The sequence below is a fragment of the Poecilia latipinna genome, unplaced genomic scaffold (genome assembly GCF_001443285.1).
Source record: "Poecilia latipinna isolate Pla-1442-1.1 unplaced genomic scaffold, P_latipinna-1.0 Scaffold22, whole genome shotgun sequence".
Taxonomy (NCBI): Eukaryota; Metazoa; Chordata; class Actinopteri; order Cyprinodontiformes; family Poeciliidae; genus Poecilia; species Poecilia latipinna.
This window is the reverse complement of record NW_015112638.1, coordinates 441,970-465,099: the sequence shown is the minus strand read 5'-3', so window position 1 is coordinate 465,099 and position 23,130 is coordinate 441,970. Positions and strand designations below refer to the sequence as shown.

The following is a 23,130-nucleotide window of genomic DNA, read 5'->3' as shown; positions in this document are numbered from 1 at the left end:
CTCAGACCTGGCCTCTGCTCGCTTATGAAACATGAAACTGCCTTTTGGCAGAGTCAACTAGCAACCTCTCAGCCAATAGGATGAAAGTATTGTGCTGGGTGTGTTTGTTTCCTTCTAGCAGGTGTGCCTGTGTGGCTACTATCGATTGTGCCACCCATGTATGTAGGGAGAAACTACGTCAGCTTTCTGCTTTGTGGTACACTAAACATCTACCGGCAGTGTGCTACTGATCGCTAACAGCTACTGATTTTAGGCAGGATCTTATACACCCAACTAAAGATATATCTATATATGTCGATCTATCTATCTAGTTGTGATGCTTATGCTTATGTATTATTTATAAACTATGAGTGGAAAATCATAACAGTTAACAAAAATAAAGGCATCAGTTTGTGAGTGATTAATCTATAAAATTAAATATCACTGTATAATTTTTTTCTCTGTAACTGCAGACATTTCAAAGAGAAAATCTGATGATTTTTTTCTGTTTGCTTTCAGATTACCAAGCCGTGTCTACTGCACAGCACCAGTCCTTTGTTCTGGGATCTCCTCCCAGTCACTCCAGGCTGCTGCCCTCAGATTTGATATTTTTGTTCTGAATATCATAATTTATTCATCCATTCTATGGCTGGAATTTGATATTGTGCTCTCCCACTGCTTGGTTTAAGAATGTGACCGTAATAAACTACAGGATGGTGTTGCTGAGACATTTTGACCTTTTGTCTTTAAGTGTAGAAAGTTTATCAATGTTACAATTTTTGACTGAATGCCGATATCAAGAATTAAAATAAATATTTTTTTAAAGTCTTGATTCTGAGAGCATTTTCTTAAACTTGACAATTTTCAAATCTCTATCCCATATATAAACAAAATCTGGTATGTTTCTTTTTTGACTGAAGAACACATTCAGGCTGTTCATTGTTTGAATGTCAACCCACTGGAAAAATATCAACAACTACTTGTGACGTGTTGAAGCCTGCTAGTAGTTGTCAGAGTGGCTCATAATTACAGTTTAGCCCTTAAAATTGATTTAAAAGCATGTGAATTTTTCAAAAGGGTAAACGAGTAGCAACCAGCTTATTTTCATGTGGTGACAGGTAATTATTTTTGCATATTTCTGCATAACGCAACTGTGTGTAAACCTTTTAAAAGTAAATGATGGCATGGTTATTTTCATTTACAACTACAGGAAGGAATGCACAGCAATGGAGAAGCTTTGAAATCATTTCCCATTACAGCATTTTCACTAACTATTAATCCATTTATTTTACTGGGATGTTACAAGACATAAAATGTGGCACATATTAGAATTTATTTGTATTTAGTCCACCTTGTAGATCCACATTTTATGCGGTTAAAGCTGCAAGCAGGGTTTCCCCCAGTGTATCATAAGCCTGGCGGGCCACCAGGCTTTATTTGTGCCCCTCACCAGACTTAACATTTAAGCTTTTTTTATGTTTGCATTTTTTAAGACTTTAAATATCGTGTTCAGATATTAATTTTCCAGTCTTCCAATAACATGATTATCAAGTGACATTTTCAAATTTCCTGTCAACTTTAAACATTTTTTAACTCAAAAACATGGCGGGCAGCTGGATGAATGACTGCCGAGCGCCCCAACTACCGGGCTTAGCAAGTTTTCAGGGAGAAACCTTGTGCAAGTATTTGACCTATTTTTCTTATGAAACTAGTTCCAGCTCATTTAGATTAGATGGATGAAGTTGTTTTCTTACAGGAGTTTAGTCAGACAAACCTTCAAAAGCAAATTTATACAATAATAAACCAAATTCAAAGAGTCACACTCATATTTATACGCTGATAGGAAGATGGATGCCTTTCCAAAAACCAAAATAAAGTGTGGCAGGGGATGAAACTGGACTCTAACGTACAATTTTCCAGTTGTAAGTTGACTACTTTTCCCATTTAGCCAAAGTCACTACATATTACAGATTCTCAATTAAATCCTAGTCCAGACTTTGACTAGGCAATTTTATCACATTAACCTGATCTGTAACATTTCATTTGTAGCTTCGGCTGTATGTTTCTAATCTTTATCCTACTGAAAGATGAGATTCCTCATTTTCATTATGCCATTTGTTTACTAATGTTCATATAATATCAATAAATAAATTACTAACCAAACTCACGAAAATTAACTTTTTGTGATTTTCTTTTAGGCTCAATTTGTTTTATGATCAGGGACGTTACCTTTAAAGTTTTTATTCCTTTTAATCTAATAATACAATGTAACAAAGTAGACTTGCAAATACATTAAATTACAATTCTTTTTAAATCAGTGCAGATTTTCTGAATGCCAAGCAAAGAGACAGATGTTAACATCATGAGAGAAAACCAAAGAAGAAAGAATATTAAACAGCTTCTCTTGTGTTTTCCATGATCCAGAGCTTTAAGCTGTCCATGGGGGATGTTTTTTTTTTTTTCTTTCTGAGAAGTGACAACCTTTAAGTGTGCAGTGAGCAGCAACTAAACTGTCACCATGGAATTACAGAAAAAGACAGGCATTAGTCAGATCCATGAACAGGCAGAGGAGTTTTCATGCCTCAGCCATTGCTTGCTTTTCTATTCTCCACACTTAAACATGAATGAAATGTACATTAAAGTCCCGTTTTGTTTTCTGGAGATGACTTTAAATGTGGGTTTCAGTTTCAAATGCGGTTATTCTATGAATGCTACCTTGAAAGCACCTCCAAAAATACAGATTAAACATGCAAATAATGAATTCAAAACTCACAGTTGAGCCCTAGAAAGTCCGGTTCGTTTGAAGAGGTGTGAAACTCTGACGTGGACCAAAAAAATAAAATAAAATAAAAGAGTGATCTCTGCTCTACTTAAAAACCTAGCATGAAGCGGACTATAGCGCAGGGAATTCTGGGTAAATATAACCAAAACAAACGTGAGAGTCCAGCGCTAGCGTGACAAATGGCTCTTGGTCTTTTACTAGCTACAAAAGAAAAATGCTACAACGGTTAAAATATGATGCTAATCCATTCTTGTTTACATTTTGCGAAAGGCTAATTTGCTCTCGTGTCGTCTTCGGAGGTTTTTGAGTCGTTTCCTTCAATGGTTCTTGGCGCAGCGCCACCAGAGGTGAGGAGGGGAACAGCTTTTTGAAAGGGTTTGGCTCGTTTTACACAGTGCAGTTTGAAAGCAAAACGCAGCAGCTGAAAATGTGACCAATATTGCAACTTTGCAATTCACCGGACAATCGGATGTGTACGGAAGAGGAATAGGGCCACTGGAAAAAAATATATATATCTCAGATTTCTGATTAAAAAAAGAGTCAGAATTCTGAATTCAATCTCAGACTTCTGACTTCTTTCTCATAATTCTTAGTTTTTCCTCATAATTTTGACTTTATCTTTTTTTTTTTCAGCTGCCCTAATCCTCTTCCATAGGTGAAAAATCATCCAGAAAGGCTATATTTATTTTGTCTATCCCCAATTCCCGCCATCATCACTCTGGGCATTTATCTATGCTGCCCATATCAAAAACTAGCACGACGTTTAAGAACAGAGCCTTGATAAAGCTTCAGTTTGCAGAAGACAATAGCAAATCTCTTAATCAGTATTTTTACTTCCAGTATTGCAAGTTCAGGATCAGGATTGCCCCAGAAACAATGACTGAATGAGATGTGACCCCAGAAAGACAGGCTGTGAAAGAAGCGTGCCCTGTTTTTATGTTCTATAAATTCCTCACACCGCAGCTTACTGAAGCAGCATGTGGTGGAGAGCAGCCGCATTCATCTCAGCTTTATGTAATGCTTACCTAAGAATAGCTACATCGCTACTCAGCAAGTTAAATTGGTCCTTTAAACAGGTCAAAAACCAACGTAGCTATAAATCATCTTGTATCAAAACCACAAGAGTTTTAAAAACTTTTGTGCTGAGCTTGGAGTAATGTGGAGTTCAATGCTTTCAAGACAGGATTAGTTGCAGTAGCTTTGACTTTGATTCAAGAAACTTTCATTCAAACAACATTTTTGAATGAACCCTGAATAAAATCAACAACCAGTTTCATTGTAAGAAATAACCCAACTCAGCTAAACTTCACTTTATCTTTGCCATTTAGTAGAAGAACAATATCTGACTATATAAGCTGTACGTCATGCTGAATAAAACCAGTCAGATTTTTATAGGGCAATTACTATGCCATCAATTAGATCAGAAAATGTTTTGACACAAGAACAATCAAGAATGTGATTAGAGGATTTAATTCAAAATAACTTACAGATATGACACCAGGAGAACAAGAACTGGACTAAGAAAACCAGTAATGCACAATAAAACCAGGGAAGAGAGATGGGAGCAGGTGAGACTAATAAAGGGAAAACAGAACAGCTGGAGGAGAAAACACAGAACACACAAAAATCTTACTATTTAAACGCCCAAGACTAATACTAGCATGAGAATAAACTATATATGGAACATAAGAAATTAATTAATATGGAAGACCTTAAGTGACAATAATAGCCGAAAAATAATCCAAATACAAACACAGATCATAACACCCCACAGGTCTTTTCTTAGAACTATTATTAAATGTATATGGTGGTTTTCAATCTGCAACTTTTTAAAAAAAACTGACATTATAGTTTCTGGTACCTTCATTTAACTTACCAGATACTTTACAGAACTTACCAGGTACTTCTTACAACTTTCTCATTACTTTACAAGAAATTTCTGGATAATGTCAGGATGCAAAATAATTTAGATGCTTGTACCGTATAAGCAGAAAATAATTGTTTTGGAATGTTGTACTTATTACACCTCTTTCTATTTTCTTTAAATTATTTTTTATTATTATAGCTGTTGTTGCTTTAAAAACCAACTGGACCAAAAGTCCAGTGAACATAGTTTTGTATTTTACTCAGTAAAGTCATTACTAAATTATGTTATGAACTCTATATTGAAGGTAACATAGTTACTATGTGCATGAAAACTCATATCTCCTTTAAAAAAAAAACTCCTGTTACATGACATTGCTAAATTGCAGACATGTGTTTTGACATAAAGGTGCATCATAGCAAAGAAAGAAAAACATGCAGAACAATCCCATTGTTAGGAGACATTTATATGTGTAAATTTTCCACAGCAGCACACTTATTTCTCCTCTTGTAGATCATCTTGAACAACCAGTCCAGTCATTACATGAACCACTTGATGAACTGTTTGGGCGTGTATCTCATTGTGACAACTCCTCACTTCTGGATCCGTAATCCTCTCAGGGATATTGCTTCGAGTGTCCGCTCAGCTGCACCAGCTTCCTTAATTACACATCTGTTCTGACTCGCAACAACTGTAATCTGACATGATGATGCTACATGCTAACACGCAGCCTGGAGCGCACGGATGGAGGATGCTAGTTCCTCTGTGTATAAAAGGCAGATGAAACCCTGTGAAGCTTTGGCCAGCAGCTAATTACCACCCAGTAGCATGTAATCAGCTGCTGGGTCAGATCAGGGAGAACACAATGATGCAGGGGGAAAAGGTCACCAATAATTACTGATTACGAAGCCAATTCATAGAATTTGGAGCGGTACATATGCAAATTCAATGCTAGAGCATGTGTTCTTCTGCAAATATAATGGTGTCGTTTGGATTTGAGCTCTAAAATCTGGACAACCTGCAGCTATGTGGCAGTTTTATCCCGAGAAGGCAGAAAACTGCTTCACACCCACTCACACCTAAATTCACACTCCGATGGAGGCGAAGTTGCTGTCCCAGGTGGAGACCTGAACATTAGAAACAGTTTATTTCTGATTCTTGCTCAAAAGAAATGCACACCAATGTCCACCTGGGGACTCAAACTTCACATCTTGGCTCTCTATGCCCGTTTTAAATGCTTCAAACTTTGGAACGAATTCGTTCTTTCCAGCAGCAACAAACAGGTTCTCTGCTGTCTGCCTGCTGGGCTTTGGTCTCATTAGAACCCGTTCATCAGCTGTTTAACAATGAGCCTCAGAAAGGTTCAGTCTTCCCTGTCTCCCTCTTTGGTCGCCTTTTAGGAGGAGAATTTAGGAGAAAATAAACCAGCTTCTTATCTGTGCCTGCAGCTGCAGTGTGGTCAGGCCGCTCCGCAGCATGAGAACTGCTGTCAGCGTGAAAACACTGCCGGGTAGGTCGTGCAAAGGAGTTTGGGGAGGTGGGAAAGGCATGTAGCACACGTCACACAGGAAAAACAGAAGAGGATTTCAGCTTATGAACCCTGGTGAAAAACATATTTACAGCCGAGCATCCTAAAAACAACCTTAGACTCCTCAACTGAACTGAACTCCCTTTAAGATCAGGACACAACAAACTGAAACATACAGATATTATTAATAGCCACTGTGGCTGGTGGAGAACATTTTTAATTTCCATCCCTGCGTTCCAGCAGAACATCAGGCTACTTTGTTTGCTTAGTTTAAGCACTGCAGCTTAGTTTAAAGTTGAAAAAGGAAAAAAAAAAAAAAAATTTTTGGCCCCTTTTGACTTGATAATTTTGATCCATGTGGCAAAACTTTGGATTTACGCTCCTGCTGCAAGAGGTTCCAAAAGCAGGTGCAGAAGTCATCATTCCTAAACATGGCTACTTAATAATGTGCAACTACGTCTGATAAAATCCCAGTAAAAATGCACCGAAGTTTGAGGTGCCAAACCAGAAAAGTTCACCTGAAAAAGCTCAAATGTTGTGGATATTTCTGCTGCATCCAGCCACCTCCACCTGCTGCAAGCTGCAGGCGGCGATGTGAAGAGGGGCTGCAGCTGCTCTGCGCACAACGGCGCTTGTTTTACGATTCAAACGGTCTGAGACAAGAGACCAGCTGCTGCGTGCAAGTCCTTGATTACAAAGCAAGTTCAAGTGCTTTCTCTTTGGGCTGACCATTGTTTTTTTCTAAAACACCAAATTGTAGAAGCATCCTCCATGTCAAGTGGCGGGACCTTGTAACCCAGGCAACAAGGAAGAAGCTATTTTGAGCAGTGGGCTCCATGCCACCCCTTGAGGAGCTGCAGCTTTGGGCAAGTTTGAGGACAACAGCCTCATTTTTGAGGTTTACCATCTACTACTTTAAGTTGAAAGTGTTAAATTATTTAGCAGCAAAGATGCAGGGGGAAAAAAAAGTTAACTCCCTGATAACGAGTGGTCAGGAAGTTGAAATATAAATGCAGTTTGTGTCCTGTAGCTTTTAGCGGCGCACGCTCAGCCACCCAAAAGCCGCGGGATTGAAATGCCACAACATGTGAATGGGGATGAGCCCTTTGCCACGTCAGTACCCCAAATAGCACGACATGTTTCAAGACATTAATGTCAACAACGCTTCAAAGGCAGCACAAGTAACATTTCGCAAAATTAATTTAGCAGTTTTAGCCAGAAATAAATAAGAAGAAACACAACACATCGGGAAAAACACTGAACCGAAGAGTTAAAAGTGTTTTTTTTTTACTTTTTACTGCTTTGTGTTCAGAGGTCAGAGAGGAGATTCATACAGAGAGCCTCTAGAGTTGGCAGGAAATCCAAGTGAAGCTCAAGGACTCTTCAGTAGAGAATATGAAACATGAGGGCACGACCCCCCTCATCTTCCAACTAATCTCTGCGGCGTTTTAAACACAAACTGCTGAACGCCTTCTTTTAATGCCAGTCAGTACGCAGCACGAAACACCTCATCGGTATGTGTGCAGCTCAGCTTTAATTGCCGATATGTCAGAAGAATTTGTGTCCCTAAGTAGAAGTAGCCAAAAAAAAAAAAAACAGCTCTGGCTCCAAGTCACACTTTCATTCAGGCTGCTGCAACCAGCTGAGGGAGGTCGGGCTGACGCGTCACACGAACAAACACAGACATGCCAACGGCGTCTGTTTACAATGAGCAACAATCTCCCCGAGGGCGCGCAAAAGGTACAAAACAAGAGACGCAAGCCGAGCAGAAATGACAACGCTGCCTAATGGCTGCAAATACTTCTCTGGAGCTAAATGCGTGAAACTGATGGGTAAAAGGTCGAAAAGGGCGATTTTATGCTTTTGTCTGACTGTAAGAGTACAACAGAACAAAAGCTTTTGTGGCCTTAATCGGCAGATACAGCACATGAAGAGACCACTTAAAATGATCCTTTTCTCTGATTTTACTTTTTATAGATATATGTTTGAGTAAAATGAACTTTGTTCTTTTATTGTATGAACTGCTGACAACATGTCTCCGAAATCGCAAACAAAAATGTTGTATTCATTTGCTGAAAACGAGAAATGGTCCAAAGAACAAAAGAGATGCAGTGCTTTAAACAGGTTCGTACTCATTTAGAAACAATAGTACTAATGTTTTAACTCAGGAAGAATGCAGAAATCAGTATTTGGTGGAATAACCAGGAGGTTTTCAATGGGATTCAGTGCTTAAGTTAAGGAACTCTTTGCACTCACCCAAACTGTTTAAAAACACACCTAAATTAACAACAGCCTAAAAAAAGCCAATCTAATTCAGTTGCAAACTGCTTTTTCAAAATATGTTCTTGCATCTCAAACTTTTTTGCGTTTTGTCTCCTTACAACCACAAATTTCAATGTTATTAATTGTAATGGAACAAAACAAAGTGATAAACATTTGTGAAAACGAACGAAGTGGACTGTTTTGAGTTTGTTTGTTCTTCTTTTAACAAATGTGGTCGGCTACCCTCAGAAGTGTCCTAATAAGTAAACAGATCAATCCCCACTGTCAAACATGGTGGCGGCAGCTGGTTTTTATCAGCAATTACAAAAATCTGAAGTGATTTAAAAATGAACGTCATTAAATACAAAGTAATCCTCAGGGAAAAACCTGTGAGAAGCTCCAGAAGACTCAGAGCCAGGCCGGTCACAATAACAGATTCTGCTGGATGATAAATGGTTCAGGAGTTATTGCGATAAATGATAATGTTGTTGTTTTGAAACTATTTTTAAGTAAAATAATGGTAATAATGGCATATTAATGCAAGAACACATTCTCAAAGATAAGTAAACTTTTAACACTGGAACTGGAAGACGTTTGAAATATCCCAAATAAATAAATAAAACAACAAATAAAATGAATTTTGAAGTCTTTGTAAACAAAATTATTCTTCAAAAAAAGGGCTAGTTGAGACCAAACTGAAGACTTTTATCACCCAGTTTAAAAAATAAAAAAGCAATAAATGATCAATCATGCCAGTGGAAATTATTGAGTTTGTTTTAATTTATCATGTGATTAATTGATTTATTGATTATTGTGACAGACCTACTCAAGGCTGGGGAACAATTTCGTCAGTAACCTAAATATACAGTCAGACCATATTTCTTGTGTTCAAATGGCCTATTCAAAGTTCAGCCTCAAATCTAATTGAGAAACTTTTGAACGAATTGAAATTCACATCCAAACAGCCTGAACCTGAACTATTTTTAAAGAAGACGGAATCAGTCTGTCTGTGATTTAGAAAAAATCCAGTAACCACTTTGACTCTTCTGGGACAATTCAAATTTCTTTTAAGACAAAAAAAGAAAAATCTTTGTATAAAACTTGCTTTTGTTTTTAGCTGATTTAACTGAGTCTTCTTAATTACTTTGTTTTGTTGCTGTGTTTGTCTTTTTTCTGTTTGTTTGTTTTATCCAAACAAGTTCCTCTTTTAAATAAGATCCTGGATCTCCGTCAGAAAAACTTTAAATTAAGAATACATTTAAATTACTTTCAGTCTCTTGCTCTGAAAACCTGATACCCGAAAATATTTTAATATTTTATTTCTATGTTCTAGATAAAATTAGAATAAACTATATTCAAGTTTGTGGATGTAGAACTGGTTTGATTTTTTTTTATTTTTTTTTATTTTCTTTCCTTTATTCAGGTAAACCCTGTTGAGATCCAGATCTCATTTTCAAGATGGACCTGCGCAGAAGTCTGCCATATGGCATTCTGATGGAAAATGGTTTATAATTAGCTGTCAGTAACATTATTTAATCATCAAGTTTTTATTTACTGTTTGTGAAGAAGCTGCACTGTAAAACATTTGAGCCACATTTAGTTGTGTCTCCTGTCTTCTTCTCTTTAAGTCAAATAAATTTAGTGAGTTTTAGATTTTGAACCTTAATGTGAGTTTGTGAAAGATAAACTTACAATAATAAGTTGTGTTAACTTTGTTTTTATTAATTTTGTCAAACAGTTTTTTGGTTAGCACTTAAAAAAACGAAGAAAAAGACAGGAGTGGGATCTATTTCCCAGAATGCTTAGCGGCATGTTTCTGTATCCTGAGATGGACGTGCGGTCCATTTAAGGTAAATGTTTATTTTAAGTTTGCAAAGCGTGAGGATAATGTCCTGTTTACACTAAATGTTTCTGATGTTTAATAAAATTCATTTTCAGATCAGAAATTTTCTTCATGCAATTTGAAAGAAGAATTTAAATTACTTTAAAGTAAAATAAGTTGATATTGAGCAAAAATGGAGAAATGTGTTTTTTTCTTGCACATTGTGAAATATTCATTTAGTTTAAATTACAGCTAACGTTGTCAAAAAAAACAACAACAATGTTTAGACAACTTGTCGCTTATTGTAAAATCAACATTTCTGAGTTAAAACCAAAAGAAATGTCTTGTTGACTTAAATTGCATTTTCAAGGCTGCAGGTGGACTTTCATTTCCAACTTAAACCACCTTCAATTGTACTTACGGGTGCCATCGAAGTGCGTGGCGATGGTGTCCAGAAAGGTGTTCTGAGGGGCCAGGAGCCCCTTCATCACAGGCATCTCGACCCAGATGTGGGGCAGCCAGTAGGTGGCTGGACGTCACACCATCCCAGAAGTGCGGCAGGGTGGCGATCCGCGACGTCTCAGCAGGTTCAGGAGAGGACAATCCAACACTGGACACAGGGATCCATTTTTACAGTACATGCGACCACCTTTCTCCCCAGGAGACACCAGTACATCCTGAAATAGACGGCGATAGCTCAGTCCGACAATGCAGAGATCTGCTCAGTCACAAAAACATAAAAGTCCAGACCCAAAGTACTTTGTGGCTGAAGTTATGCTGCAGCCCTTTTCCATTCATTCAAGCCCCATAAACATGCCTCTACTCCTCTGCCATCCTTCAGCTCGAGGATCTGTGGGGATGCTGTGGCAGAGTAGTTGCATCTTCTTGAGCTTTCGCCACTCCGTCTCTTCCCCCCATCCACTCCTGTGCAGCAGCAGCCAATGAGACGCAGCCCTCTCTCTATGGGGACCTGTTCTCATCGGATCAGGGAGCGAGACGAGGGAGGGAAACCAGGCAGGGAGGGAGGGAGGATCCTTTTTTTGGGAGCATCTGACAGCACCATTACACCCCACAGTGCTACTATCAGCACATGGCTTTTGTGTGTTGGGAAAGATGGATTACCTGCGTGTCTGTCAGTGGAGGCTATTGTACCGAGCTGGACTGTGTGCTGCTTTGGTCGTTTTAGTTATGTGAGGGAACGTTACTTTAGATTTATTTCCCTACGTGTTGGAGTGACTGTGAAGACGACAAATGCTCTATCAGCGTTCCTGTGGGGGAATTAAAGCATGGGATAAACTGTGCTGAGAGTGGATTTAAAAGATAAGCCTGGAAATGTTTTTAAGAGGACTCAACTCATAAAGCAGTGCATTACTTTCTTTCACACATCTAAACAGCAAAATAAACACCCCTGAAGAGCGTCGTTCTAAGAATAGATTTCACTTTCACAGAGTTTGGTGCTCATTAAAGTGGCACTCAGCAGAGAAAGATGACCCCTAAGGATCAGGTCAATTAATGTAATTGTCATTAAATATTAAATTTTGTGAGTGGCATCAGGAAACCTGATGAATGAGGGTAGTTTACAGTGACACTGCGCGGCAAAATGTAGCAACACTGTGCAAAAATGCAACAACAGAAGGAGGGAAAAAAGTAAAAATACTTTGGAAGGAAAACGTTACGTAAGGAAAAAAGCAAGATGGCTGCAAAAGTGAACAGAACGGTTCAGCTAAAAATTACTCACCTTTAAAAGTATTTTTATTCCACCAAAAAGTTTATATGTGGTAGAAAATGAGACTGGCATCTCCCAAAACGTCATAAAACAATATAAATGGAGATTTGATTTTAAAAATACAACTCAGGAAAAAGTTAAGAGACAACTTAAAATGATCAGTTTCTTTGAGTTTTATTTTTATCAGTATATGTTTGAGTAAAACGAACATTGTTCTTTTATTCTGTCATTGACATTTTTATAAAAACAATATTTTGAAAATATATTTTTTCTATATGTAATAGAAAAATCAGAAATTAAACCTTTGTTAAAATCTCATATTTCAACTGGTGACTTTATGATTTATTAGCTCCAGTCTCTGTGCCACCACCCTAGTCTTTAGCTTCTCTAACTGTTTTTCATGTTTCTAGAAATTATCGCGTAATGTCAAAGCATCAGAAGAGCGCTCTTCCAAGCAACATTTCATACTGACAATGCATCATTTTGTACCACCTTTGACAGTCGGTGATGCAAAGTATTTTTCTTTAACGTATTTGTAGTCTGCTACCTTAAAAAGTAGGTTATAAAATTTCAGAAATAACGGCTCAAATCAATTTCTGTTTCGTCAGAGGTTGCAATATGTCATATTTCATAAGGATGACTTGATCAAAACAGGGATCAGAACCACAATCAGTGGAAAATGTCATCATATTTACACTTTTTGCCACAAAAGTTGCATTTTATCTTCATAAATCATTAAAAAAAATTACAATCAAGATCACTGGAGCCCATAATGCTGTCCTGAAACTTAACAGCATTCTTCCTCCAACACTTCTCAGTTAAACACATGAATTCCCTCATCAGCAGTTCTGGTAGTTAGCCATTCATTGGATTCAGGTGCGTTGGAGAAGGTATGCATGTAAAAATTGCTGGCAGCTCTAATGGCTGGAGATACAGAGCCTTGAACATCACTATGAGTGGTTCAAATGATGGCCAGTTGAACTAAACAGAAAAAAAGCTGATTACTTTCCTTTTGGAGCCACTTTAAGCATTCAGCATGCCGAAGTGAGTGAATCTTCATGAGTGCCTGCAAAGAATAGCATCTGAGTAAGTATCATTATCACCAGTTCATTGCTGTGCTTCAAAGTTGTGAAGTTTATTTTTGGTCTGATTTGGCTGGAGAATTTACAACATATGCTGCAGTATCAAATGTCTTGACAGGAAATGCAAGACTATCAAGTTACTTACAGTCACATATCTTCATATAATGAAAAAGTGTTGCTTTACAAATGATCTTAAAATTTGAATAAAGAAAAACTCCTAAAAATCTCACCCAACCAGAAACAGGAGACAGTGAAAGTAAAAGGCCACCTTACAGACGGTTAAGGCATTCTTCCCCTCTTTCTGGATCCTATTCAGGACCTGGCAGCGATCCACTGCGCTGTATTTTTAATGATCTCTCATTGTCCTGTCTGCTTGTAGCTCATCCATCTCTGCTTGTTACTAATAAAGAGGCTAATCCATTAAATATGCTCACTATCAGTTCTGTGGTCTAGCATGACTGAGTGATGCACAAAAGGTCAGGTGCAACACAATGCCAGCTACATTACTGTGTTGTGTCCACAAACACAGCAGATGTGACTTTTTACCCACAAGAAAAAGTCTGTGAAGGAGCGTTTGGAGAAGCTAAAACATTTTATCCTGTGCTAATTCAGTTCAATTCAATTTATTTACTAGAGTCTAGGCGTTTTGGCTCTGAAAAAAAAAAGAGAGACCACTGCAAAATTATCAGTTTCTCTGATTTTACTTATTATATGTATATGTTTGAATAAAATGAACATTGTTCTTTTATTCTATGAACTACTGACAACATGTCTCTGAAACTCCAAGCAGAAATTTAGTATTTATTAGCAGAAAATGAGAAATGGTCAAAATAATCATTCCAGACCTCAAACAATGCAAAGAAAACAAGTTCATATTCATTTAGGAGCAAAATGAATGTGCTTAAGACTGACATGACTCGATCATAAACATGACATAACACCTTTTAAGAATATAAAGAAGTCTTTATGAATGTTTATGACTGTTGTCACAAAGTGTCATGCAGTAAATAGTGACGCTTATTTTAATACAAAGTCGCTTTAAAAGTCCATTAAAAGTGCCAATTTTGCATTAAAATTGTCATTATTTACCAAATAAATTTAAGTCTCGGTATGCTAACCCTTCTAGGCTGAACGTGCCGGTGATGACGCAGCCAAGTTTCCAGTGCCGTAATTCCGCCACACTTTGCGCTATCTGAAAAATTCCAACGGTTTCTGAAAGTGGAGACGTTGCGCTTTTCATCCGATATCGGGTTATTACGGTAATTAGCGGTAAGCAGGGAGTGAAGGGAGTGTCTGAGGGACACTCTTTCAAATTGCGAAAATAACTGCTAGATATCGAAAGTTCCGGTTGTTACGGATGAATTGGCAATATATATATATTTACTCATAGGACATTTAAAGAACTTAGTACAATTAAAATAAGCAGAAATTTCCAGGCGGAGATTTGAAACGTAGTACTCAAAGGGTTCAAAGTGACACACCAATTCAATTTAGATAACATTTTGAATGCTTGAAGCAGATTCTAGAGTTTGTGTATTTTCTTTGCATGGTTTTACTTAATGCATCTCGGCGTGATTAATAATAACTAATAAATCGTAATCGATTTGACGGTTAATCGGATCTTTGTTAAGATCCGTCAATGAAAATCGATGGCACTAATCCTGACTTTAATTGGAGGATATAGAAGCTCTTTAAGTCACTCGGCATGCAATTTCCCTTCTCTCATTTAAACCAGCCCTCCTTCCCTCAGCAGCAGACCATTGAGGAATCAGGCCTGTCATTCTCACATCTTGGCTGCTTACACTGAATTAACTAGCGAGCGAGCAGATGTTTGCACACATGGTCGAAATGTTTCTAAGGCTGCAAATCTGCCAGGAAACTGAGACACTCACACCTTCCAACAAGAGACAAACCAAAATAAGCTGAGAAATTGTGGAAAATACTGTACTGTAGCAGTCAATTAGCTGTTTTCTGCCAACACAAATAATACATTTGGTATCTTGACAATGTTTTTCTAGAGAATTTGTCAAGTACTGACCAATGAGAACAATCTTTTAGCTCTTTAAGGGGATTAACTGACATGCAGACAGTGTGAGGGGTTATCACTGAAGCAAAAATAAACTGAGAACAATGTCAAATCTCAGCTGAAATGGGACACGACTAAAAATATTAGCCCAGTTTATGAACTCTTGCTGGAGAAACACTTTTCATGCACACCACAGAACAAAAGAAACAAAACAAAGAGAACCGTTTCAGGTAAGTCCTGTTACCGTTTCAGGTAAGTCCTCCTGTTGACATTTAATTTGATTAAATTAATTATAAATGGGATGAAGGGCTCCTGTTTTTCCACATTAAATCTCGCCTGCATGTGTTATGATTTTCAGTTCACACTGACACCGGATTTAATTAGCTGAAGTCGTTTCAGACTATTTTTATATTCAAATTCTTGCAAATTGTTCAACTAAAATAAACCACAGTAGGTCATGTTTGACTAGCACCTCCCAGTGGTGGCAAAGAGCACTGAAAGGCAAAGAAGGAGTTTACTGAAATTATTTATAATCTCTGGAGTCAAGGAATAAGAGAGCCAAGCAGCTGCTTACGACACCAAAAAAATAAAAACTGTCAGATAAATTGGGTTTGCTTGATGTATCAGTAGCATATCAATTAGATTATGAGTTATATGTTATTATAGCCAGACTTTAATGAGGACGGAAAAACATTTTGAACTGGTTATCTATTTTAGAAACATCCTTTACTTACAGTAGAATCACTTAAACTGCAGAAACAGTTTAAAATCCAGTGCTAACATGTTCCCAGTATTATTCTTTTTACAGTTTTTGATTGAACAAGGAGATTATGGTGTAATCCAGAGGTGTCCAAAGTGTGGTCCGGGGGCCATTTGTGACCCTCTGAAGGAGTTTGTTTGGCCCCACGCCTCAATGTAGGCATTTTTATTAAAAGGGAAAAAAACAACAACCAACAACCAGATTCTCATTTATTAATGTTTCTGTAATTGTCTTAACTTTAACTAGAACCACAAGCATCAACCTACTTTTACTCAAAAAAAGAAAATAATCAAAAATGTTTGAAACGTTACGCCTGTCTTATGACACCCTAATTGTGCAAAACCTTTTATATCTACAATTATTTAAATTTTGATTATTAATAAGTGGGTAAACTTTTTTGTAAGTCATAAAACATTTGATATAAAATACTTTTTGTGGTCTAAAAGTACTTACAAATTAGCGATTTTGGCCCTCGTGGTAAAAGGTTTCTGGTGTAATCTGTTGTGTCACCTTTAAGCTTTAAATGTTTCTGTAAGAACTTAAATAAATAATTTAATGTTCATATGTAAACTCAGATGCTGCATATGACCGACTTTCTAGTTGGAAACCATATTAATGAAAAACTTGCAAAACTATTAATACCCCTTCAAATTTCTCACATTTTCTCTCATTACAGCCACAAACTGTATTTTACTGAGATTTTATGTGATTAACCAATCCAGTGGTTGTCAGTATTTTTCTTTAGGAAATAAAAATGTGAACTATGTAATGATTGATACAGTATTTACTGAATAATAGCAAATGTTCTTAAAAAAAATCTCAACAAATGAATAAACTGAATCTGTTTGTCATGATAGAATAAAAAACATTAAATACATCATTGTCATAAAATATAAATAAACTGTTGTAATTTTTGTGTTCAAATCCTCCCAAAGGCACTTTTTAAATCTTATTACTTCACTTCCTTTCAGTTCGCGATTCATGTCTCATCTTCAGGAAACTGTTTTTCCCAGCAGGAACTCTGCGTACTCTTTCCGTCGGAGCACACGATGCATTTTGAAAGTGTTGGCCGAGGTGCTCGTGTACGCCATCATCTTCCTCTGAAGCTCCTTAAACGCCCCTTCTGACACCAGCTGCACCCTCATCGACCCGATGCTGCCTTTTATACGAAAGGACTTATACACCGCGGAGTCCTTCTGGAGACAAATGTCCAGCTGGAGGGACAGAAAGAATAGAAAATAACAGGAACTTTTACAAGAATAAGTCAGAGATCACTGGATTTCGTCTCACCTTATATCTCTGTTCTTCTGTTAGATTCCTCACTCCTTTTAGCTCTATAAACACTTGGTAATGAGGATCTGAGCCTCCTATTGAATCGCCTGTAAAGGAACAGTATATTCAACAATCATGGAGTTTAAAAAGTCAAAACTCGAAGAATAAACCCGACAAATTTTACCCAAGATGCCGCTCTCGGCACAAGAGTAGTCGACTAGCTGAGCTCCGGGCCACTGAGCGACGGCGTTCTTCAACGCGCCGAGGAACAACGCCTCAGAGACTTTCTCTCCTCGAACGTTGAGCATCTGACCTCGTCTGACAGGAGACAGAACAAAAAACAACAAAAAGCTCAAGAATCTTTTTCGCTTTGGACGACGTGACATTTGGTAGTTGAAGGACGAAGCTTTCAAACCTGTACTGAAACTCCACAATGGGACACTGGTTATGAAATCCAGTGACTTTCACAATGTCTCCGATACGATATCTGTGACACAGAAAGTATGTAACGTTGTAATAAACCACAACATCGTCTGATGAAGTCAGCGACTACACTGCAAAAACACAAAATTTTACCAAGTAGTTTTGGTATAGTTTCAAGTGCAAATATCTTGGTACACTTGGAAAAATGTAAACTAACTTAAAAAAAAAAACTTTTCAGCAAGATATACACACTTGTTTTAAGTAAATAATTTCTTAATATTAATAAATTCTGTTAAAAAAATATTTTTATTTCAGTTTTTTTCTTAATTATTTTTTTAATTCAGCTTTAAAAAACAGAATTTTTAAAAACATAAAAAAATAACTAAAATTTTAGTGCCTGAAATGCAATAACAAAGTGCTCATTTATTATAAGCTTGATTATTTGTAGCAAAGGAGCAAAGAAGCTAAAAACATAATTATGTTGCTTTTAGAAAAAACACATTTTCTAACATGTGACATCAACATCATGTGAAAAGCTCAACTTTTTTTTTCTTGATTTAACATAATAAAGTAATCAATAATTGGATGGAAAAATATGTTCAGTAAAATTTTTTTTTACAGTATTTGAAAAGGGTGAAGCTAAAACTGTCACTTAAGGAGCTCTGGGTATAACATACTTAGAGACAAAGATTAATTTTTTTTAATCTCAGATACAAAATGTATAAATATTTTTGCACAATTCAGCCTTAATTATTGCTCTGACTGTATTGTTCCTTCAGCAAAATGCCTTTGTTTTAGTCTAAATATTTCAGTTAATGATTAGTCGATTACTAAATTAGTTGACAATTATTTGAATAATCAATTTATCACAATTAATCCGATTAATCATTTCAGCAGTAATCATGATACATCACTCCTCATAAAAGTTCTTCTCTCTGTTATTTTTATATATTTTTTTAAATAACCTTATCACAACGGACCTGAAAAGGCCTGAAGCGTTGGTGATGACGAGTTCGTAGCTTTCTCCTTCCTTCACCTCCTCCATCAGCAGAGTTTGGGGGGTTTCTTCATCCAGGCTGCTTTCCGGCAGGAACTCGCAGAACATGGAGCGCGGACAAAGCAGGTAGCGTCTGTCCGGCTCCTGAGGCCACAGGTTCACCCCAATCAGACCTGCAGGGGCAGAGGAAGTGAACGCTAATTAGTATTTAGTCATTATATTTCCCGTGAAACCTGCGAGTGTTCGTACCCTCCGTAGCGGCGTAGAAGGGTGAATAGAAAGGCACTCCTCTGCAGTAATGCTCCCTCAACATTTCCCCGTAGATCTGATTGGAGCCAGAGTCCACTGCCAGCACCAGGTTCAGGTGAGGCCACAGGCGCTTGGCAATCCCCCCAAAGCCCTCATGGAAGTGGGCCCGCAGCTGGGCAGCCCTCTCTGCATCTGGCTTCATTAGAGCCTCCAGTCTGCTCCTCACTTTGGGCTCCAGGGTCAAGGAGCTGCTGATCGTCCCTCGCTCCACGTCCTCCACCAGCTCCTGCCAGCGCTCCTGTCAGATGAAAGTTATCTGATTAATTATTTTACTCTGATTTATAAAATGTGACTCTTTTAAAAAACAGGAATGTGAAAAAAATTATACAATATACTATTAGTAGAGATGGTTTAATAATGACGCTTTACAAAGTATGATCATTTCTGGTTATCTATTTATTGTAGTTTTATTCTTTGGTGAAATTTAAAGAACTGTAATTAAAATTAAATAGATAATATATTGATGAGTTAACTTTTAAAAGTGGGTTTAATAGTTAAATGTTTGGATTTTACATGTCAGATTATGGTTAAGAAGTGGAAATATTTTAAAGTTTACACTTCCGCCAATTCCCTCGAATATGCAGAACAAAAGTTTTGACATTATGATTTATGTTGAAAGTATTTGTTTTGCACATATTCAAAAAGTAAAACAAAGTTACACTGAAAACAAAGTGCTGCAACACAGGGATCAAGATTACATGATTCTGAAAGTCACATAAAATCTAATGAAATCTAATGTGGCTGTGATGTGACAAAAAGTGGAAAAGAAACCGTAAGAATGATTAGTTGAGCAAATGTAGCTCAGCAGAGAGTTTAATTTCTGACATGCACCTGAAGAGCAGTGAAAGCATAGAAGACCGTAGAAGCAAAGTTGGACTCCAACGTTCCCACACTGGGATCTTTCAGTGCAAACAGTAGGTGCAGGTATAAAGTGTCCTTTTCACTGGGAACCTGACAGGACAAAGAACATTTTCATAAAATAAATAAATAAAAAAAAACTGAAGAAAATGAGTCTGATTTTATGATTGTACCTCAAAGGCAGGAGCTGGAGTCGTATAGAGGTTGAGGATGTGGCGGGACGAGGCAGGTGTGGAGGAATTCGGTCCGATAGGAATTCCTGCCTCTGATTGGCGAAATGTGGGAGTGTAGAAGAATTTGGTGGTGCGCTGAAGGCTGTCGGACTCAGGGAAAGCCTGCCGCATGGCTTCTAAGCAAACAGTCACCCCCTGATACAAACCAACATTTCTTATTACATGCAAAAGACATGATGGCACCAGAAAAAGAGGTGAAGTTGAAGCTGCCTGACCTGCAGGAAGAAGTCTGTGTTTGTGTCCTTGGTGCTGAGCAACATGGCACTCGGTCCCGACGTCCCCGAGGTCATGGCCAGAATCAGCGGCTTCTCAGCAATTATTACTTTCTCTTCTCCAGCTGCAACGCGTTCGATAAACTCCCGGTAGTCGCCATACGTGGTGATGGGGTGACGGGCTCGGAAACCAGCAGCGTCTAATGAAAAGGCCCCGGAGGTACGGGATTCAGCTTAATGAAAACAATTCATGTCTCAACGTTTTCAAGCAGGAAAAGGTTGATCTAAATTTAAGCTAAATTTTCCAGATTACGACAGGTTGCACTTACTAGAAGCAGAAAGGAGAACATTGTTTTATTTCTTTTCTTTTTTTTTCTTTTTCTTTTACAAATAAAATCTGAAAGTGCTGAATGATGAGGTTCAAGTACTACTTCAGATTCTAATTGGATTTGTCACTGAGGGGATGTTGTTGTTCTGGGAGACGTATAGTGACAGTTTTCCACTACACAGCATTTTGAAAAATGGGCAAAAAGTTTAAATTAGGCCACGTCCGATTAGAGCTCCTGCTTCGACATGTTTGCCCATTAGATGATTTATGGCAAACCACCAAAGGGTCTTCTTATGGCCAAATTTTTGTTGGACTAATAGTCCCTCTGTTGACAGATTCTCCCTCCTGAGCTCATTTATGCCCAGCCTTTCATAACCCTGCTTTGGTAGATTTGCAGACATTCAGATGATTAATTGGTCAGTCCTTGGTGAGATAATCAAAGCTTGGGATGTTGTTTGATAATACCTTAAACTTCTCCACAGCTTAATCCCTGACATGCCTGTTGAATCATGTCTGGGAAGGATTTTACTGAAGGGTATCAGGGTAAAGGGGGTTGAATGAAAATGTATGCCACTCTTTTTTTATTTTTTGTTGATTAAACCCCAATAAAATACTATAAAGTTTATGGTTGCAACATTATAGAAGGAGGTTTGATTTAAAAGGGTATGAATACTGTCAAATCACTGTAAACACAGCTTATGTAGTCCATACTGAAACGTTACATCACCTTTGTTTACAACTACTCCTTCCATAAACTACATGTATAACACCCCGAGGCTCTCTAATAAGTCATTTTTCTGTCTTTACCTTCAATAGAGCGGAAGTCATACTTTCTTCCATAGAAAGTGTCCGCGTTTTTCCGGAGTCTCTTCAGCAGAGTCTCCTCCTGGACCTGCTTCACCTTGAGCGTATCGGCTTCTAGTTTCTTTCGCTGGCGCCTGCCAAGCCAGCCCACTGCCTTCACAGCCACATATTGGCTCAACAGACTGCCCAAAGTCCGCTTATCACCCTTCACCTTCGAGCTAATGTCCCTCCAAAGCAGCGCCATCCCGGCCAAAGAAAGGACACCGACGGCAGTGGGTAGAGGGGGCGGCATGGCTGCAAGAAACACCGAGGAGTTACACAAGAAAAACGGAAGGTGGACGTGACAGCAGGGAGCGCTGTTGGTTTAATTTACATCCTTACAGGTCTCTTTTCAGTTTAATTTCGAGGATGGTAATTGACTTTAACATCTTTTCACATATTCACCAAACATCATTTATTCAGGTAACTCACCCAGCGTTTGCCCGCTAACGGCGACAGCTACGGAGAAAACTGCAAAACAAAGCGAAACTGCGACGCCAATCCATGAGCAACCCATTTCTGTCCAACAAAATAATCGGATTCTCCTATTTTTAATTAAAATAAACGAAAACAACGTTCAGTCTACATTTGTTTGCAGGAGGTGTGGGTTTTTCTTCAACTTTATTATCAGTGTTAAAGTCTTCCGTGTTTACCTGATGTTTGTGTCCCTGATTGGTTAACCTCAGTGACGTAACTCAGTTTGTTACTCACAGCCAATGAGAAGTAACAACAGGACCTAAAAATGAAAGCGATGGCGCAGCGTACATGTGCTGTTATTTGAGATCGGCTTCAATTTAATTCAGTTTTGGTTTATAGCGCCTAATAACACATGTCACCTAATAAATCCTAACCGGATGAACAGATTCGCATTATATCAAGCTATAACTTATATTTAGTTATAATAATTATACCGTTATAGCCATTTATAGTAATTATATTCTAGTGATTTAGAAAGAGACAAATATGAACCCCTATTTAGCGGCTACTTTATAGAAGTTACTATTCGTTTAAAAAAAAATCTCTAAATTGCGAGCAGTTTATCAACTGCTATTGTGGAAAATTTACATTGATTTCATGTTGCCATCGGATGTATTCATCGTGTTCTGAAATCCAAAGATTATGTGTAGAAGGAGGTAAAAAAAAAAAATGATGTTAGAAGTGGGATTCGAACCCACGCCTCCAGGGGAGACTGCGACCTGAACGCAGCGCCTTAGACCGCTCGGCCATCCTGACAGATGTGCCATTGCTAGGAAACAAAAGATCTTCAATATCTTTATGAACAGCTGGATGTTCGTTAGTGATTAAGGTAGGTGAATACCACGCAGAATTTTACGTGCATTTATCACGCCATGTTAGAAATCAGCAGAGATAAAGACTGACAACATAAAAGCCTAGGTTCCACCGAGATTTGAACTCGGATCGCTGGATTCAGAGTCCAGAGTGCTAACCATTACACCATGGAACCCTGCCTCTATAATTGCTGTAATAGAAACATTTCTGGTAAAAAGTACCCGTTAGTCCGTCCTTCTGATATAGATTGTTTTCAACATTGTGGTGAGACGTGTAGATTTGTCCACATTTTTAAGTGATATTTTCCCATTAAACGGGGTGTATGGAAAGCTGTTAGCAGTTGTTCAATGAATAACACTGACATAGACAGTGTCATAAAGTCAAAAAGAGTTGTGGTGGACCTTTCCAAAATGGCAGGATAACCTGCTTCACTCAGCGTTAAGATTAATTCCACATATTAAGATTTATTGTGCAGTATCATGTAATCATGAATAACGACACGAAAGAAAACAGTTACTGTCAGAAGTGGGATTC

The 23,130-nt window shown here is 37.9% G+C and overlaps 2 protein-coding genes and 2 non-coding genes across 5 annotated transcripts in view; all 4 read right to left on the bottom strand.

Moving 5' to 3' along the window:
* kcnh4b (potassium voltage-gated channel, subfamily H (eag-related), member 4b) overlaps nt 1-11,233 on the bottom strand; it is a 53,854-nt gene extending 42,621 nt beyond the window's left edge. Inside the window, exon 1 of one of the 2 annotated variants that reach the window (XM_015036276.1) lies at nt 10,659-11,233. In XM_015036276.1, coding sequence (XP_014891762.1) covers nt 10,659-10,734 — 76 coding nt within the window. In that variant the 5' untranslated portion in view covers nt 10,735-11,233. The remainder of the gene's footprint in view (nt 1-10,658) is intronic. The other variant, XM_015036269.1, reaches the window with a different exon arrangement.
* Nucleotides 11,234-14,587: 3,354 nt separating this feature from the next.
* On the bottom strand, nt 14,588-22,000 carry ghdc (GH3 domain containing). The gene is made up of 11 exons (XM_015036257.1): nt 21,739-22,000; nt 21,271-21,561; nt 20,139-20,335; nt 19,864-20,058; nt 19,664-19,783; nt 18,773-19,070; nt 18,507-18,696; nt 17,519-17,590; nt 17,288-17,421; nt 17,122-17,210; nt 14,588-17,045 (listed from the first exon to the last, which is right to left on the bottom strand). The coding sequence occupies exons 1-11, from the start codon at nt 21,821-21,823 to the stop codon at nt 16,824-16,826; spliced, it is 1,893 nt and encodes a 630-aa protein (XP_014891743.1). The 5' UTR covers nt 21,824-22,000; the 3' UTR covers nt 14,588-16,823.
* A 456-nt stretch (nt 22,001-22,456) lies between these two features.
* Nucleotides 22,457-22,539, bottom strand: trnal-cag (transfer RNA leucine (anticodon CAG)). Its single transcript has one exon. It is a non-coding gene; the product is annotated as a tRNA-Leu (tRNA).
* A 160-nt stretch (nt 22,540-22,699) lies between these two features.
* Nucleotides 22,700-22,771, bottom strand: trnaq-cug (transfer RNA glutamine (anticodon CUG)). The gene has a single exon. It is a non-coding gene; the product is annotated as a tRNA-Gln (tRNA).
* Between the last annotated feature and the right edge of the window lie 359 nt (nt 22,772-23,130).